This window comes from Psittacula echo, assembly GCF_963264785.1.
Source record: "Psittacula echo genome assembly, chromosome: 1".
NCBI classification, from domain to species: Eukaryota; Metazoa; Chordata; class Aves; order Psittaciformes; family Psittacidae; genus Psittacula; species Psittacula echo.
The window spans coordinates 148,795,730-148,811,635 of NC_137735.1; the positions used below are offsets into that span (position 1 = coordinate 148,795,730).

General features: G+C 47.5%; 1 protein-coding gene across 1 annotated transcript; it reads left to right on the forward strand.

Moving 5' to 3' along the window:
• Window positions 1-1,164: 1,164 nt before the first annotated feature.
• On the forward strand, window positions 1,165-14,368 carry TMEM209 (transmembrane protein 209). Its single transcript, XM_080631252.1, has 15 exons — window positions 1,165-1,302; window positions 3,748-3,887; window positions 4,001-4,059; window positions 4,611-4,742; window positions 5,690-5,925; window positions 6,205-6,409; window positions 6,934-7,109; window positions 7,767-7,838; window positions 8,539-8,635; window positions 9,108-9,233; window positions 10,326-10,423; window positions 11,920-12,034; window positions 12,739-12,836; window positions 13,466-13,539; window positions 13,711-14,368. The coding sequence occupies exons 2-15, from the start codon at window positions 3,748-3,750 to the stop codon at window positions 13,763-13,765; spliced, it is 1,683 nt and encodes a 560-aa protein (XP_080487378.1). The 5' UTR covers window positions 1,165-1,302; the 3' UTR covers window positions 13,766-14,368.
• The last annotated feature ends 1,538 nt before the right edge of the window (window positions 14,369-15,906 follow it).

Consider the following 15,906-nt stretch of genomic DNA (forward strand, 5'->3'; position numbering starts at 1 on the left):
GCCTCGGCAACCCCATTGTCCAGGCAACACCTCGGGAAGCGCTGACATGTCTGACTGCTCGTGGCCTGAGTGAGTGGCTTAAACACTAGCAAGTGACACCAGGCTGGGTGGGAGCATTGGTCTGTTGGGGGGTAAGAAGCTCTACACAGGGATCTGGACAGGCTGGATCCATGGGATGAGGGCAATGGGATGAGGTTCAAAAGGAAAAGTGCTGGGTCCTGCACTCAGGCAACATCAACCCCCTGCAAAGCTGCAGGCTTGGGGAAGAGTGGCTGGAAAATGCTTGTGGGAAAGGATCTGGATTGATGGAGCTGAACGTGAGCAGCTTGTGCCCAGGCAGCCAGGAAGCCACCAGCATCCTGGCCTGGCAGCAGGGCCAGGGCAGTGACTGCGTCCCTGCACTGGGCACTGGTGAGGCTGCACCTCAAATCCTGTGTTCAGCTCTGGGCCCCTCACTGCAAGAGAGACATTGAGGTGCTGGAGCGGGGCCAGAGAAGGGAAATGGAGCTGGTGCAGGGCCTGGAGCTCAAGTGTGATGTGGAACGGCTGAGGGACCTGGGGGGTTCAGTCTGGAAAAGAGAAGGCTCAGGGGGGACCTTATCGCTCCCTACAACTGCCTGACAGGAGCATGGAGCCAGGAGGGGGCTGGGCTCTGCTCCCAAGGAACAAGGGAAGGGACAAGAGGAAACGGCCTCAAGCTGCACCAGGGCAGGTTTAGATGGAGCTGAGGAACAATTCCTGCCCCAGAGGGTGCTCAGGCATTGGAACAGGCTGAAGGCAGACATGAAACATCACAGAATCCCAGACTGGTTTGGGTTGGAAGGGACCTTAAAGTTCATTCAGTTCCCTGTCATAGGCAGGGACACCTTGCACTAGAGGAGGTTGCTCCAAACCCCATCCAACCCGACCTTGAACACTTCCAAGGATGCAGAATTTCTCAGTTAATCCGGCTATAAAGATAACTCGGCAATAAACACGACACCCTGCGGCTCTGCACCGCAACATCACCAAGCAGCGCCCGCCATGCCCGCCATCCACAGGCCCCCCACAGCGGGACAACACGGTCACCATAAACACTCCAGTCAGCCGCCGCTTCCCGCCAAAGCACAGCTGCGCGCGCACCCGCCGGCGCAGGCTGTGGCGTCACGACGTGGCGACGCTCTAGCCGTTGAGGTGTTTGAATACGGTCGGGTGTATGGGGTGAGTGTTGCTCCTCTTCTCGTCTGGAAAACGGGATGTCTTGCCCTTCCTGAAGGGAATTCCGCGTCCACTTAGCTCCCCCGGCGCTCAGCACAGCGGCAGGTATTATGAGTAACCCCCCATCGGGCTGTGAGGGGCGGCGGCCTACAGCCGGACGGTGTTCGGCAGTGAGGGTCGGTCTGTGTGGTGTGGCTGTGGGCAAGGGGCTGCTTCTGTTCAAAACTCGTGTGGATGAGGCCCTTAATGATATGGTTTAGTGGTGGACTTGGGGTAAAGGTTGGACTTCATGATCGTAAAGGTCTTTTTCATCTCGTTGGGTCTGTGGTTCTGTGAGTGATGGTCAGAACGGGGGGGTGGGGGGTGGAGGGGAAGTGGGGCCGTTTTCGTATGATGGGGTCAGGATGGGGGGCAGATGTGGGTTATAAGAGCCGTCCGTGTATGGCAGGGAGCTGCGTGTGTATAACGGTGAGGTCTGGTGTGGGGGAGCCCTGATGGTCCCTCTGTGTGTGGCAGGGGAAGCTATGGGGGTTAGAAGTGAGTGACAGTGAGATCTGTATGAGATCCTGATGGAGGGGGCTGTGGGGTCTTGGACAAGGGGAGCTGTGGTTCTGTGTGGTAGGGGCAAGCTGGGGGTTTGGGTTAGAGGGAAGTGTGGCGACCTCCGTGTGTGGCACTTATGGGTTGTCGAGGTGAGACCCCACTTGCAGCACTGTGTGCAGTTCTGGTGTCCTCAACATCAGAAGGACATGGAACTGTTGGAGCAAGTCCAGAGCAGGCCACGAGGATGATCAGGGGCTGGAGCACCTCCCATATGGAGACAGGCTGAAAACACTGGGGCTGTTGAGCCTGGAGAAGAGAAGCTGTGTGGAGACCTCAAAGCAGCTCCCAGTGTCTGAAGAGGGCTACAAGGATTCTGGAGAGGGACTCTTCATCAGGGACTGTAGTGATAGGACAAGGGGTGATGGGTTCAAACTGAAACAGGGGAAGTTCAGGTTGGGGATAAGGCAGAAGTTCTTCCCTGTGAGGGTGCTGAGGCGCTGGCACAGGGTGCCCAGAATGCTCCATCCCTGGCAGTGTTCAAGGCCAGGTTGGATGGAGTTTTGGGTGACATGGTTTAGTGCGAGGTGTCCCTGCAGGGGTGTTGGAACTGGATAATCTTAAGGTCCTTTCCAACCCTAACTATTCTATGATTCTGTGATTACTGTGCCTCAGAAGAGAGCAGGGGGTATGGGAGGATATATTTCAGTCTACAGATGATGCCCTCCTAAGCGAGTAGAAAGGGACCAAATCTCCCTTTTATTTCAGTGCCCCAACAGTGCAACTTCTGCTTAAGCAGGAGGACATGGGTCAGGGAGAGAAGTTGGGAGTGTGAGGATGGCAGAGAGGATTTCTCCTTGGGGCTGCTACTTCTGTCAGCATGGGAAGGGAGGTTTTGGGGCTCAAAGTGTATGAAAAACCAGTCAGAAAGATTGCCAGCAATGTGTTCTTGTATAATTCTTCCAGTACCCCTGATGTTATTTCACTATTGAATCATTGTGCCAGCAAGAAGCAGATAATGTGTTTTGGGTTTTGTGGGTTTTTTTTTTCCCTAAAAGAAAACTATTTATGTTCCCATCTAGTGAAGAACAATGTGACAAGTGTTCAAGTGAGCAGAAGGAAGGGACAGTAACATATTTTGATGATGGGACTGGAAGAAAAAACTCTCCAGGATTAGTTCTTTGATATAAGGTGTTACTGGGTAAAAGAGCTGCTACTTTTCAGATGCACTGAACCCACAGGAGGTGTTTGTACACTCTGAAAATCCTGTTGGCTACTTAAATGAGTGGGAATGTTCAATAAAAATACTGCAGAATGGTTCCAGGCCTTTCTTTCCTGTGGCTTCCTTTGCCTGGAGAAGGCAGGAACTTTGCCTCTCACTTCTGAAGGATGTTCTTTTTCAAATATGAATCTCAGAATCACAGACTGGTTTGGGTTCTTCTGCTTAAGAGCTCATCTCATTCCCGCCTCTGGTAGGTTAAAGCCATTCCCCTTGTCCTGTCCCTGCATGCCCTTGTCCAAAGCCACTCTCCAGGTTTCCTGTAGCCCCTTTAGGCACTGGAGCTGCTCTCAGGTCTCCCCTTAAGGAGCCTTCTCTTCTCCAGGCTGAACCAGCCCAGCTCCCTCAGCCTGGCTCCAGAGCAGAGCTGCTCCAGTCCTCGCAGCATCTCTGTGGCCTCCTCTGGACTCACTCCAACAGCTCCACGTTCCTCTTGTGCTGTTGTTGCCCGAAATGAGGTTGGAATCTTTCTCTGCCCTCTTATTTGCACCTCCCTGGAGAAGATGGGTGCTGTTCCTCAGTAATGAGGTGACAGTAATGTCATTGAAGAAATAACACCTATTTTTACTGGTGAAAAGAATCTGCTTTCTTTTATAATATGCTGTTACTTAGTGGCTAAAGGTAAACCCTGTTTATAGAGTTTCGGATAACTGCTTTTTCTTTCATCTTCTACTTACCAAGACTTACTGTATAAAAATTTACAGATTTTGTCTCTGTGTTTGGTATTACAGATGATGACATCAGAACAGAGTTCAGAGACTTCCCTCATCGACAAGACCTTCCAGATGAGGAAGGAGGTTGAAGCCCGGAAGGTCATCTTGGCCTGGGGCCTCCTTAATGTATCTGTTGCAGGCATGATATATACTGAAATGTAAGTTAATTGTTACATCAGCTTCAAACAAGCAAAGTATCCTACTTTTTATACCCCTAAATGTTTCGTGGGGCAGAATTATTGCAAAATAACTTATTTTTTATTCCTTTTAGGACTGGGAAACTCATAAGCTCCTACTACAACATCTCATACTGGCTACTGTGGTACATTGGTGAGTTACTGCAGCAATTACATTAGTTTTTAGGATTCTTTACTTTTTTCGCTTGCCAGTTTTGTTTTTTTTTTGGGGGGGGAGGGGTCATTTTTAAATGAGCTTTTTTTCTGTTTAAATTCAAACCAAACCTTTGGTTTACTTTCTGTCATCTTCCTTGAAACTGTTGGAGTTTCATCCTTGTTAGTAACAAGTAAGGAGTTTTATCAGCCTTCCTAGATAATATCATGGAAGGGCATGAAGAACTTGTTTGGAGCATTAAATCTGTAATGTGTGGAGTAAGGCTTTGTAGAACACTGTGGATTTTACTACCACATTGTACTGTGGGTGTAGATGGCATTTCACAGTACTTAAAAATTGTTTCAGAGGAGTAGACTACACACTGACTGTAAGGAAAACAAGCTCCAATGGTTCTTTCATAAGAAGGAGAAGAAATCTTAGATACTTGCCCAAACTGGTGCTCGCTGGTAGCACTAATAATGACCTGGTTTTGATTCCTGATTTTGCAAATAATGCACTTTTATTGGTAAAACCATCTGTGTCTCTTCCAGAACTTGCCTTTGCATCTGTGTTCAGCCTGAATGCCTTGTTTGATTTCTGGTTGTACTTCAAATACACAGTGGCACCGACAACCGTGGTCATGAGTCCTGCCCAGAGGAGCCTGCTGGGCTTGCAGAATGCAGGTGGGTGAGATAAGTATCTCTGGCAGTCTTTTTACTTTTATTCTTATTTTTTTCTCCTGTTTTTCCCTTTATCTTACTCTAGTGCAGGATTCTTTAGTTAAGTGAGTTCTGAATTACCTCTCCGATATGAGTAAACCTGAATTACCTGCTGTGTATTAAAGTTCACAACATCAAGTGTAGTTTGTGTAATGTCAAGTGGTAATTTGATGAGTGTGTGTGGGGAGAACAGAGAGGAGACAAACAATCCTGGTGTAAAGGGACTGGCTAGTGAGATACTTCAATGTTGTGAGGTTGGACAAGGAATATGTAACCTATACATAGAATCATAGAATCAACCAGCTTGTGAAAAGACCTTTAAGATCATCAAGTCCTGATCTGAAAATGGCAGCCTAGAGTGCAGTCACTCTGGAAGCTTTTGAGGATCATAGCAAAGTTCTAACATAGACCAGAACCTGACAAGTTAAATACACCAGTAGCAAAATGCTGGCACAGTAGCACTGCACTTCATGAGTCTGCCACGAGAAAATGGGAGGCAGACAGGAGTAATGCTGTATCACCAAAGTTCAGGGATTTTATATAGAATTGTAGAATGGTTTGGGTTGGGAAGGACCTTAAGATTATCTGGTAGGTGATGCTTGAAGTAGGCAGGTAGAGTAAGTGATAAGTTAGAGAAGCTACCCAGGGTCATGCAGGTGCCTGTAACATTTAACTGAAATCCAAAGCTGTAGGATTTGTACTGAGTCTTGCTCATGTGTCTCAGTCTCCTCTTCTGTCCACTGCTTAACCACTGAGTTCTGTAGGGACCAGATTTTTCTCATCTCCTTTCTAGCAGCTTTATAAAATAGCCATAAGATAGCAGCATGTATGTGTTCTGTTGGGTTTTAAAGCTTGAGGAGAGTTTGTTGCTGCTCCATCCTTGGTGCTAATCTTACTTTTCCTTCTTGCAGCTGTACAAACAACTCCACCACGTGAGCTGGCAGCAAAGAAGGACCCATCTTCAACACCTTCTCCTCCAATCCAGGGTCAAAGTGTGCTGAGTTACAGCCCATCCCGCTCCCCTAGTGCCAGTCCAAAGTTTACTACTGGTTGTATCACAGGCTACAGTCCTCAGCTACAGGCTCTGTCAAGCAACAGCAGTTCTCACAGCAGTATAACCTATTCACCAAGTGGCAGCTACAGTAAGGTAACGACCAAGACGCCTCCCGGGGGTACAGTTTGGTCTTTCTTTTGTGTGTTGGGCCATTGAATGGGAGCAGCAGCGCTTGGAGAGATGTCTATTGGGAGACTTGTGCATTTGTGCATTTACTCCTTTTGCAAAGTAGATGTAAATGTGTTGTATTGGGATTTGCCCTTTTTCCCTAGTGACAGCTCATTTGTTTCAGAACAAAGCAAAACTAAGAAACTAAAGTGTAAATGCAAAGTAGAAGAAAGAAAATTATGTGTTTGGTTTTATTCACCCAAGGTTTCTGGCTTCAGCCCCTCTCCTACTGGATCTATGTACACCACGAGTATTGGGACAATGGAAGGTGGTGGCCTGAGGTCTCGTTACCGCTCTTCACCCGTGTTCTATAATTCCCCTACTGGCAAAGAAGACTACATGACAGACCTCAAGTCCTTGGATACCTTCCTTCGAGGTGAAGAAGAGAAGCAACAGAGGGTTCAGCTAGGTAAAGAAAACTGATTCAATCAGAACAGCTTGGCAATGAGAAGGTGATGGGTTTAATCACATTTAGCTTTTGTGGATGAGGAAAGTTGCAAAGGATTCCTGTGTACTCGCACTAGTAACCTGTGACTAGTAAGTTGGCACAGCTTAGGATTCTCAGAAAGTTTTCCTCCAAAGTATTCCTTTGAATAGGATACATGCCTGCATGGAAATAGGTGCTGACAGATTGTCTCTGTAGTGTTCATTGGCTGTAGAAGGCCATGATAAGATAACCTTGACCTTGATGAGAAGGGATATCCTGTGGAGAAGGTGTTTCAGATAAAGGGAATTACCTGCAGGCAGTTTCTGTCCTGTATATGGACAATCAAGATAAGGGTGATTATACAGACTGACTTCTGCCTGTATTCCTGGTAATTCCTGTTCCTGTCTCTTATCAAAGCCTTAACATAGTGACCCAGTGTGCCTGTACTCTTGCTTCCAGAGTGACTTGGCAGTATTTCTACGTGACTGTTTAATGAATTCTTTCAGGAAGTTCAGATTCCAGCTCTCCTTCCAGCAGCCCAACTTTCTGGAACTACAGCCGTTCCATGGCAGACTATGCACAGATGCTCAGGAAGTTCCAGTATCAGTTGGCTTGCAGGTCCCAGGCTCCATCAGCACACAAGGACGAAGCTGACATGAGCTCAAAACAGGCTGCAGAAGAGGTAAATTGGGCAGCAAGGTGGGCAAGAGGGAGAAATAGCCTTTAAAATCCACAGCTTTGTACAGAGGGTTGGACTTGACCTGCATCAGAAATGAGGGAGAGACAATTCTTCAAGCATTTAACCATCTTTGTACAGCTTGAAAGACTCTGTTTTGCTAAAAACTGACGTTTCATATTCTGAGTTGTAATCATAGAATCATGGAATGGTTTGGGTTGGAAGGGACCTTAAAGCTCCATCCAGCCTGGCCTTGAACACTGCCAGGGATGGGGCAGCCACAGCTTCTCTGGGCACCCTGTGGCAGCATCTCAGCACCCTCACAGGGAAGAACTTCTGCCTTATATCCAACCTGAACTTCCCCTGTTTAAGTTTAAACCCATATGCCCCTTGTATACCTCTTACATCAAGCCTAGAGTTCAGACCAATTTTAACCTAGTAGAGCAGAGAGCTTAAAACTGAATTTGGGCTCACACAAGATGATTGTTCCATGAATACCATGCAAGTGTTGTATGTGAAACTGCTGCAGAAGTCACACAGAGTGGTTTGGGTTGGAAGGGACCTTAAAGCTATGATGTAGTTAATGTCATAACTTGCCGTAGACCCCAGAAACTCTTGGTATTTGATTAAGTTCTCATACATGCTTACTAAACCTTTCCATAGGTTTGGGCACGGGTGACAATGAATCGACAGCTCCTTGATCACATGGATTCCTGGACCGCCAAATTCAGAAACGTAAGTGCCACCTCTGAGGAATGCCCAGTTTTTGAGAACAAGGTGAGTTTATAAGAACTCCAGCAAAGTGGAAAAGCACCTCGGTGTTCCATGGGTGCTGGAAGAATTGCGGTGTCTGAGTCTTGGGCTGGCACACGGAGGTAAGAACACAGAAAGAAAGGATTGCAGAGATTCCTTTTCCACCTGACCTTGGTGGTTTGTATTCCAAAACCTACACAGTTGTAAATTTTATCCACCTTTGAATGACAAACAAAAGCATCTTGGCCATGACAAATGACATATGAACAGATATGTCATACCAGACATATGATAGGTGACATATGAAGAGAGAGACTGAGAACACTGGGGCTGTTCAGCTTTGGAGAAGAGGAGCTGTGTGGAGACCTCAGAGCAGCTTCCAGTGTCTGAAGGGGGCTACAAGGATGCTGGAGAGGGACTTTTCATCAGGAACTGCAGTGACAGGACAAGGGGTGATGCATAAGGGAGGTGCTCCAGCCTCTGATCATCCCCATGGCCTCCTCTGAACTTGCTCCAACAGCTCCATGTCCTTCTTGTGTTGAGGACATCAGAACTGCACACAGTGCTGCAAGTGGAGTCTCGCCAGAATAGAGGGGCAAATGGTGATAATTAGTAGGATGTAAAACGTGGGTTGGGGTTTTTAAACATTTTTATTGCTTCTGATGTCCTTTTCCATTCCTAGTGGATTAATGAGACTATTCTAGTGCCACTTGTCCAAGAGATCGACTCTGTGAGCACTCAGCTGAGAAGAATGGGGTGTCCAGAGCTGCAGATTGGAGGTAGGAGCTGGCAGTAGCTTTGGAGTTCCTGGAGGTGGATAATGGTGAGGTCAATGGGTGGATGTTACCTACAGTACCTTTGTTGAATATTGTTCCTTTTCCACTCTGTGTTGGTGGGGTCACCTTCTGGGGGCTGTTTCATCTGGTGTCTCCTCAAGAGCTGCATCTGTTGCAACACCCATATTAAAACTGGTCAGTGCTGGTCTTGTTCCCATTTTGTTACTCTTCCTCTGCTCTTCAAAGTGGATACTGGTTCCTTGCATCTTTTATGTTCTGTGATCTAAAGGAGACATCTGGTACTTCACTGTAACTGAAATGAGCATTTGGGGTAGTGTCACCTCTTAAATGCTTTGGGGACTTTAAATGGTGCAGCAGAAGGGACCAAGCCCTCTTTGGAGTGACACATACAGGGAACTGCTCAGAGCTCTGTGGTGGCTGTGGCTGACCAGCTCTGTCTCTCCTTGTGTTGCAGAAGCCAGTATCAGCAGCCTGAAGCAGGCAGCACTTGTTAAAGCTCCTCTCATTCCAACCCTGAACACTATCGTGCAGTACCTGGATCTTACACCAAACCAGGAGTACTTGGTGGAAAGGATCAAAGGTACGTGGTGCCGCCACACTGACTTCAAACCACTTCTGTTACTGCAGTCAAGTGGTGGTGATGTCAGACATTTCCTTAGTGGAGATGTTTGAAGAGTCACACAGGGATGAGAGCTACTCTTCAGCTGGAGAGATGCTTCTTCACAACTTTATCTTTTAAAAGTGATATAATAATGCAGGACTTGGATGTAACCTTGGGAATGGTTTTAAAAGACTTATTTCTCAGTTTCCTCCTGCATTCTCAAGGTGCAAAGTGTTGGATTTGATCCCTTCATTCACTATAGATAAAAATCATCATTTAAATTTACCTCCCCATGTCGTATATCGGTATCATAGAATCCTAGAATGCTTTGGATTGGAAAGGACCATAAAGCTCATCAAGTTCCAACCCCCTGCCACAGGCAGGGACACCTTCCACTGGAGCAGGTTGCTCCAAGCCCCTGTGTCCAACCTGGCCTTGAACACTGCCAGGGATGGGGCAGCCACAGCTTCTCTGGGCACCCTGTGCCAGCGCCTCAGCACCCTCACAGGGAAGAACTTCTGCCTAAGATCTAAATCTGCCTTCTTTCAGTTTAAAGCCATTTTCCCTTGTCCTATTCCTACAGACCCTTGTAAAAAGTCCTTCTCCAGCTTTCTTCTCATCCCCCTTTAGGTATTGGAAAACTGTAATAACGTCTCCCTCAGCCTTCTCCAGGCTGAACCAGCCCAGCTCTCTCAGCCTGGCTCCAGAGCAGAGCTGCTCCAGCCCTTGCAGCATCTCCGTGGCCTCCTCTGGCCTCACTCCATCAGCTCCACGTCCCTCTTGTGCTGCTGCCTCAGAGCTGGATCAGGACTGCAGAGGGGGTCTCCCCAGACCACAGCAGAGGGGCAGGATGCCCTCCCTGAGCTGCTGCTCATGCTCTGGGGGTGCAGCCCAGCACACAGTGGGATTCTGGGCTCAAGCACACACTGCTGGGCCATGTCTTTACAAGCATTTAATTAGTTGGATGTTTCTGATTTTGTACACTGGAAACATACATGAAGCCCCTGAAATTAGCACAAAATACCTCTCATACACTTTGAACCTCCATTAACTGAATCCTGTTGCTTTCAGAGCTTTCCCAGGGAGGATGCATGAGTTCGTTCCGATGGAACAGAGGAGGGGATTTCAGGGGCAGGAAGTGGGACACAGACCTTCCCACAGACTCCTCTGTGAGTATTCAAAGACATCTTGAGCTGACAGCTCGGAGTGGGCTGCCTTTGAGCACAGGGGTTTGGAGAGAGTAACCAATAACTGTTGAGGAACATGGTGAAATCCTGTTTGCATCACTTTCATGGATAATCCCATTGTGGGTGGTGAAATTCCCTGGGGAGTAATGCAGATGGGATTGGACATTGCATAGACAATAACAATGCAATTGTGTATCTTAGTCTTAGGCCAGGCTTTTACTTCAGCTCATCTGAAACATCTGTCAGATAACTACAGGGAGCAGCCAGAGACGAGGGATCTTGTTGGGGCAGCTCTTGCTATATGTTTAAACTCAATAATTATATTCAACTACATAATTATAATAAATGATTTTCAGTTACCTGGGAGAATAAAACCCAGGAGATCAGAATGTCAGAGGTTCACACTTCTCCTGACAAAGGTGTAATGAGACACAGTCACTGGGAGCTGAAGTTGTACAAAATCAGTCTTGAAATAGGATTTGATGTCCTATTTGCAAAGGTGATTAAGTACGTGGTAGTGACTGGCCATGGAGCAACTTGTAGTGTCTTGCTATGCAGCAGGGCAGACAGCTCAGAGGTGTAAATACACACTTGGGAAGTCCTGACATTAACTTAAAAGAGTTACTATTAACAAAAATAAATGCAATTTCACATTTGTGTTAATCACACTGTAGAAAATACAAAGCTGCGATTTCCAGGGTGCATCTCCCACATTTCTTGAGACTTTTGGCATTTAGTCTGGAAAAGCTCTTTTGACTGTTAAACAGATCCTTTTATAGTCACAGAATACCAAACTGGTTTGGGTTGGAAGGGAGCTTAAAGCTCCTCCAGCTCCAATCCCCTGCCACGGACAGGGACACCTTCCACTAGAGCAGGTTGCTCCAAGCCCCTGTGTCCAACCTGGCCTTGAACACTGCCAGGGATGGGGCAGCCACAGCTTCTCTGGGCACCCTGTGCCAGCACCTCAGTACCCTCACAGGGAAGAGCTTCTGCCTAAGAGCTCACCTCTGGGAGTGCAGGCCAGCACACAGGAGGTTCTGGGCTCAAGCACACACTGAAGCCGGAACATGGGGAGCTTCTCCTCACCCCACAGCCCGAAGTCCTCCTCCTCAGGCTGCTCCATCCAGCCTCCCCCAGCCTGTGTTTGCTCTTGGGATTGCCCTGACCCATGTGCAGGACCTTGCACTTGGCCTTGTTGAACTCCATGAGGTTCACACAGTCCCACCTGTCCAGGTCCCTTTGGGTCCCATCCCTTTGAACACAGAAGTACCAGATCACGGAGAACTGGTGATGTCGCCCCTATAAAGTATTGAGAAGTCTCCGTGGAGGTTTAAAACAGAAAGATGCTGAAGTGTGGTTTTCTGGATAATTATTTTAGGACTTTATTTCACAATTATGGTATTCTTAATAAGCTAAATATGGGAAGTAAGATCCCATAAAATCCCAAGCTAAAGTGGGATTTGGTTTTGTTTGCCCAGATCATTATGCACGTGTTCTGCACTTACCTCGACTCCAGGCTCCCGCCTCACCCCAAGTATCCCGATGGCAAAACCTTCACTTCCCAGCACTTTGTTCAGACACCAGATAAATCAGGTACCAGCATCCACATTGAGCTATTCCTTGCCTCTTGGCTCATGTCGGTGCCCTTGAAATCATAGAATCATGGAATGGTTTGGGGTGGAAGGGACCTTAAAAGCTTCTCCAGCTCCAGTCCCCTGCCACAGACAGGGACACCTTCCACTAGAGCAGGTTGCTCCAAGCCCTGTCCAACCTGGCCTTGGATGCTGCCAGGGATGGGGCAGCCACATACTGGGGCAACTTTAGCTAAATGTAGATACTTCTTTTGTCCTACTCATTCAATTTTAAGCTAATTTGGCTATTTTAGCTAATTCAAGAAGCAGGAGCAGCTCATCTGCCTACTCCTGGCAGCGTTATGGTCATTCAAAGAGTGAAAAGTAAGAGAAAGGGAGAAGGAAAGGGAAGGAGGCAAGACTGGTGAGGGAAACAGGGAAAGGAAAAGAGGGAGTGGGTGGGAGAGTTGGGGAGGGGAGGCACTGTGTGGAATAACTGGGAGGGCAGCTGGGAAGCTGTATGATGGGTGCCAGAGAGGAGAGTGTTGTACAGGGGAGAGGTTTGGGGAGTGAGTGTGTGTTAAAATGACTTTCAACCCCAAAAAAACTGTCTAAAACATGTAACTAAAGCAAGACAAAGGGAATTTTAAGTTGCAAAAAGATCTGGAGCTGGGGAACCTTAGGAAAAATAGGAGTTGGGTGTAAGCCGGCACTTCCCCCTCACAGACACTTCAAATGAGAACGTCTTCTGCATCTACCAAAGCAGCATCAATCCACCTCACTATGAGCTCATCTACCAGGGCCAGACCCACAACCTGCCCAAGGTACGATGGTGTGAGTGGTCTCTTCCATCAGGAAACCATCCCTGGATCAGATTTCGAGTGGGATTTTCATGTCCCAACCACATTTTTTGACTGTTTACACATAGACTGGGCAAGTGCTCATAAACTGGAGCTTGGTCTTTGACCACAATGCACTACTTAGGCTGTGCCTAAATAATACCTTTAGTATCTACTTAAGATATGTATCTACCTCAGTAGTAGCTTTCTTGTATCTGTTTACTGATAGTTTATGTTAAAATACCATGTTGTGTAGTTGCTGGTGCCTGTTGTCACCCCAAAGGCCAGCAAACCCTGTGTTGTCCATTAGGATTCCAGGGCAGGGGAACCTTCCAGTCTGAAACCAGCAAAATCCTCCTGCATCTTTTAATGTTGGATATCTGTTTTCAGAAAAGGCTCTGGAATTTAAAGTACTTGGAGATGATTTTCCAGCCCAAATCCCAACATTTGGTCTATTTCTGGTGTTCACCTCATTGAAAAATGGGAAGTATTGAGGGGAAAAGCACAAGGAGCCATTTTGTGACATCTACAGTTGCTTATTGTGCCTGAAATAGAGCTTTGATTGCTCATCAGTGACTCCATTCCTTAATTCTTCCCTCTTTCCATGGATTCAGGGCAGGAACAACATGTTCCACACCTTGTTGATGTTCCTGTATATCATAAAGACGAAAGAATCTGGGATGCTGGGGTAAGTACATGATGGTATCCATCAGAGCATGGGGCACAAGTGGAGCACTGCGTCCCTCACTCCTTGAACCAAAATGGCTCCAGTGGGATGATATTAATGGCACTAAAACCACCTTCTCATTGGGAACACCAGCAGCTTTTCCATAAAATCAGGTAAATCTTGGTTTTGCAGGCGTGTAAACCTGGGATTATCAGGAGTCAACGTCCTGTGGATCTTTGGAGAGTAACACCTCTGGTGGGATGCTGGATCCGAGGAATGATGCTCCTCTGGTGAACTCAATCACTACCTTGTTGATTTAATCATAGACTTAGTAAGATGGGCTGATTTAAGCTCAGCTTTGTGGGCAGAGAGGGGAAGATGTGTAATTCCTACCTTATTTTTTTAAGTTTTTATATTCTTCTCTTATTATTTAACACATTGTTGCTGTTGAAATGCTCCTACTTCCCAGTGCCAGGTGGGGTTTCCCTTTCCAGCTCCTCACTGAAGGAATCCTGGTTCAAACTCCTGTTCTGCTGTTTCTGTTTCACATATCCCTTGGTGTCATCACCTGAACTTGGGACTAAACCACAACCAGACTAAACCACAACCACCTTTGAACTACAGCCCTACGAGAGGTTGTGTGCAGCCAGGAGTGAGCCCTCGCCTGGAAACAGGAATGATCTAACAACTTCGGGATCCAGAAGATTCCAGATGGGGATAAGAAGAGCCGAATCTAAAAGTTTAGACTCATTTTGGTTTAGTTTAGTGCATGTGAGAAGAAAAATGTTACTGGTTTTAAGCCTGGCTCTTGCTGTAAGCAGGCTTTCTGCCCCCAGGAGATGGAGAAAGGAAAGAGAAAAGAGTCTTTCATTTGTTGGTGTCAGTAAAAAAGAGTTTGAAAGATTAGTTTTAGTTTTAATTTTTAAATTATTTGGAATTTGGGGTTTGCTTTTTTATTTTGTGCCTTTTCTTTGGCTTTTCGTTTTGAGCTTTGTTTTCTTGGCATCCACCTCTGGCTGTCTTCTGAGCGCTGACACACCATCCACCTCCCCAGCATTACCCTGCCTTTGCTTTTTAGCTGCTTAATTTCTCCTCCAAACCCCTTATTCTGGGATCCTTAGGGGCTGCCACATGGCTTCAGCACCTCGGGGGGAAACCAGGCTGCATAAACCCACAGACTCCTCCAAGTCCTGGCTTTTGGGGAGAAATCACTTGGATTTGCTTTGGAAGAGGAGTCCCTCAATATTGGCCAGAAAGCTGCTTATTGAAGGGGCAGGGAGGGTGGATCTGCTCCAAGTTCTGACCCTGGAGTGTTTTAACAGTGTAAAACCAGTGTTAGAAGTTGTTTGCTTTTAAAGGGGTATAAAAGCTGAAGATCCTTGAAGATCATTCCCCTCATCATAAATTGCCCCAAACCCCACTCATGGGTAGGAGAAGGACACTGGGTTCTCACCAGGGCCGCCACCACCCTCTGAGCAGGGGGTTGTGTGCCCCATTCCCACTGATGGGAAGGAAAAGGCATTGGGGCTGTGCTTCGGACAGAGATAAAGCCCCTTTTGTGTGTGGGGTGGGTTTGTGTGTGAACTGACTGCTATGGGCGAGTGGGGCTGGTACCAAACCAGCTCCTTCGGTTCCTGTATTAATGAGTTTGGTTAATTCAGCACTTGGATGCGGTTTTGCTGTGGTTCAGTATCGAGGTACTGAGGAGGGATGTTCATGAACCAGGTTTAGTTGGGCCCTACCCCAAATCTCACCACAGGAGGTCGCCTTTCACCCCACAGTCTCCAGGCTAAAAGCTTCTTACATGCAGAAACTACTTTCTTTGACCCAAAATTGGGTGTTTCTGTAGAAGATCCCAGCCCATAGGGCACCCTCAGGCCCTGTGCACCCCAATACACCGTGACTCCCAGTCTTTGTGCACCCTGGATTCCTGTGTGCCTCAATCCCTGTTCACACTGGTAACACCACAGGCACTGGTCCCTGTGCACCCCATTTTCTGCATAGCCCAGCTCTGTGCACCCCAACACCACACAGCCTGCTCCTCATGTACCCTCACACTTGCGTACCCCATACACCACATGCTCTTGTCCCCATGCACCTCAATACACTGGACACTGGTTCCTGCATGGTGCCCCAGTCCTTGAGCACCCTGATGCCCCATACATCTGGTCCTTGTGCACCCAAATTCACTGGGCACCCCAGTCACTGGTCATGCTGATACACCATGGACCCTCGTCTCCATGCATCCCCATCCTTTTGCACCCCAGTACACCACATATCCTGCTCCCCATGCATCCCAGTTCCTGCATGCCCCAGCCCCGTGCACCCCAGTACACCATGCACCCTAGTCCTGCACCCCCATCCTTGTGTACCCCAATACACCATGCA

Excerpts from the sequence above, each read along its gene's own strand:
- TMEM209 (XM_080631252.1), top strand. The coding sequence starts at position 3,748 with ATGATGACATCAGAACAGAGTTCAGAGACTTCCCTCATCGACAAGACC. Across the intron at positions 6,410-6,933 it reads GCAACAGAGGGTTCAGCTAG|GAAGTTCAGATTCCAGCTCT; the intron begins GTAAAGAAAACT and ends GAATTCTTTCAG. Across the intron at positions 8,636-9,107 it reads TCCAGAGCTGCAGATTGGAG|AAGCCAGTATCAGCAGCCTG; the intron begins GTAGGAGCTGGC and ends CTTGTGTTGCAG.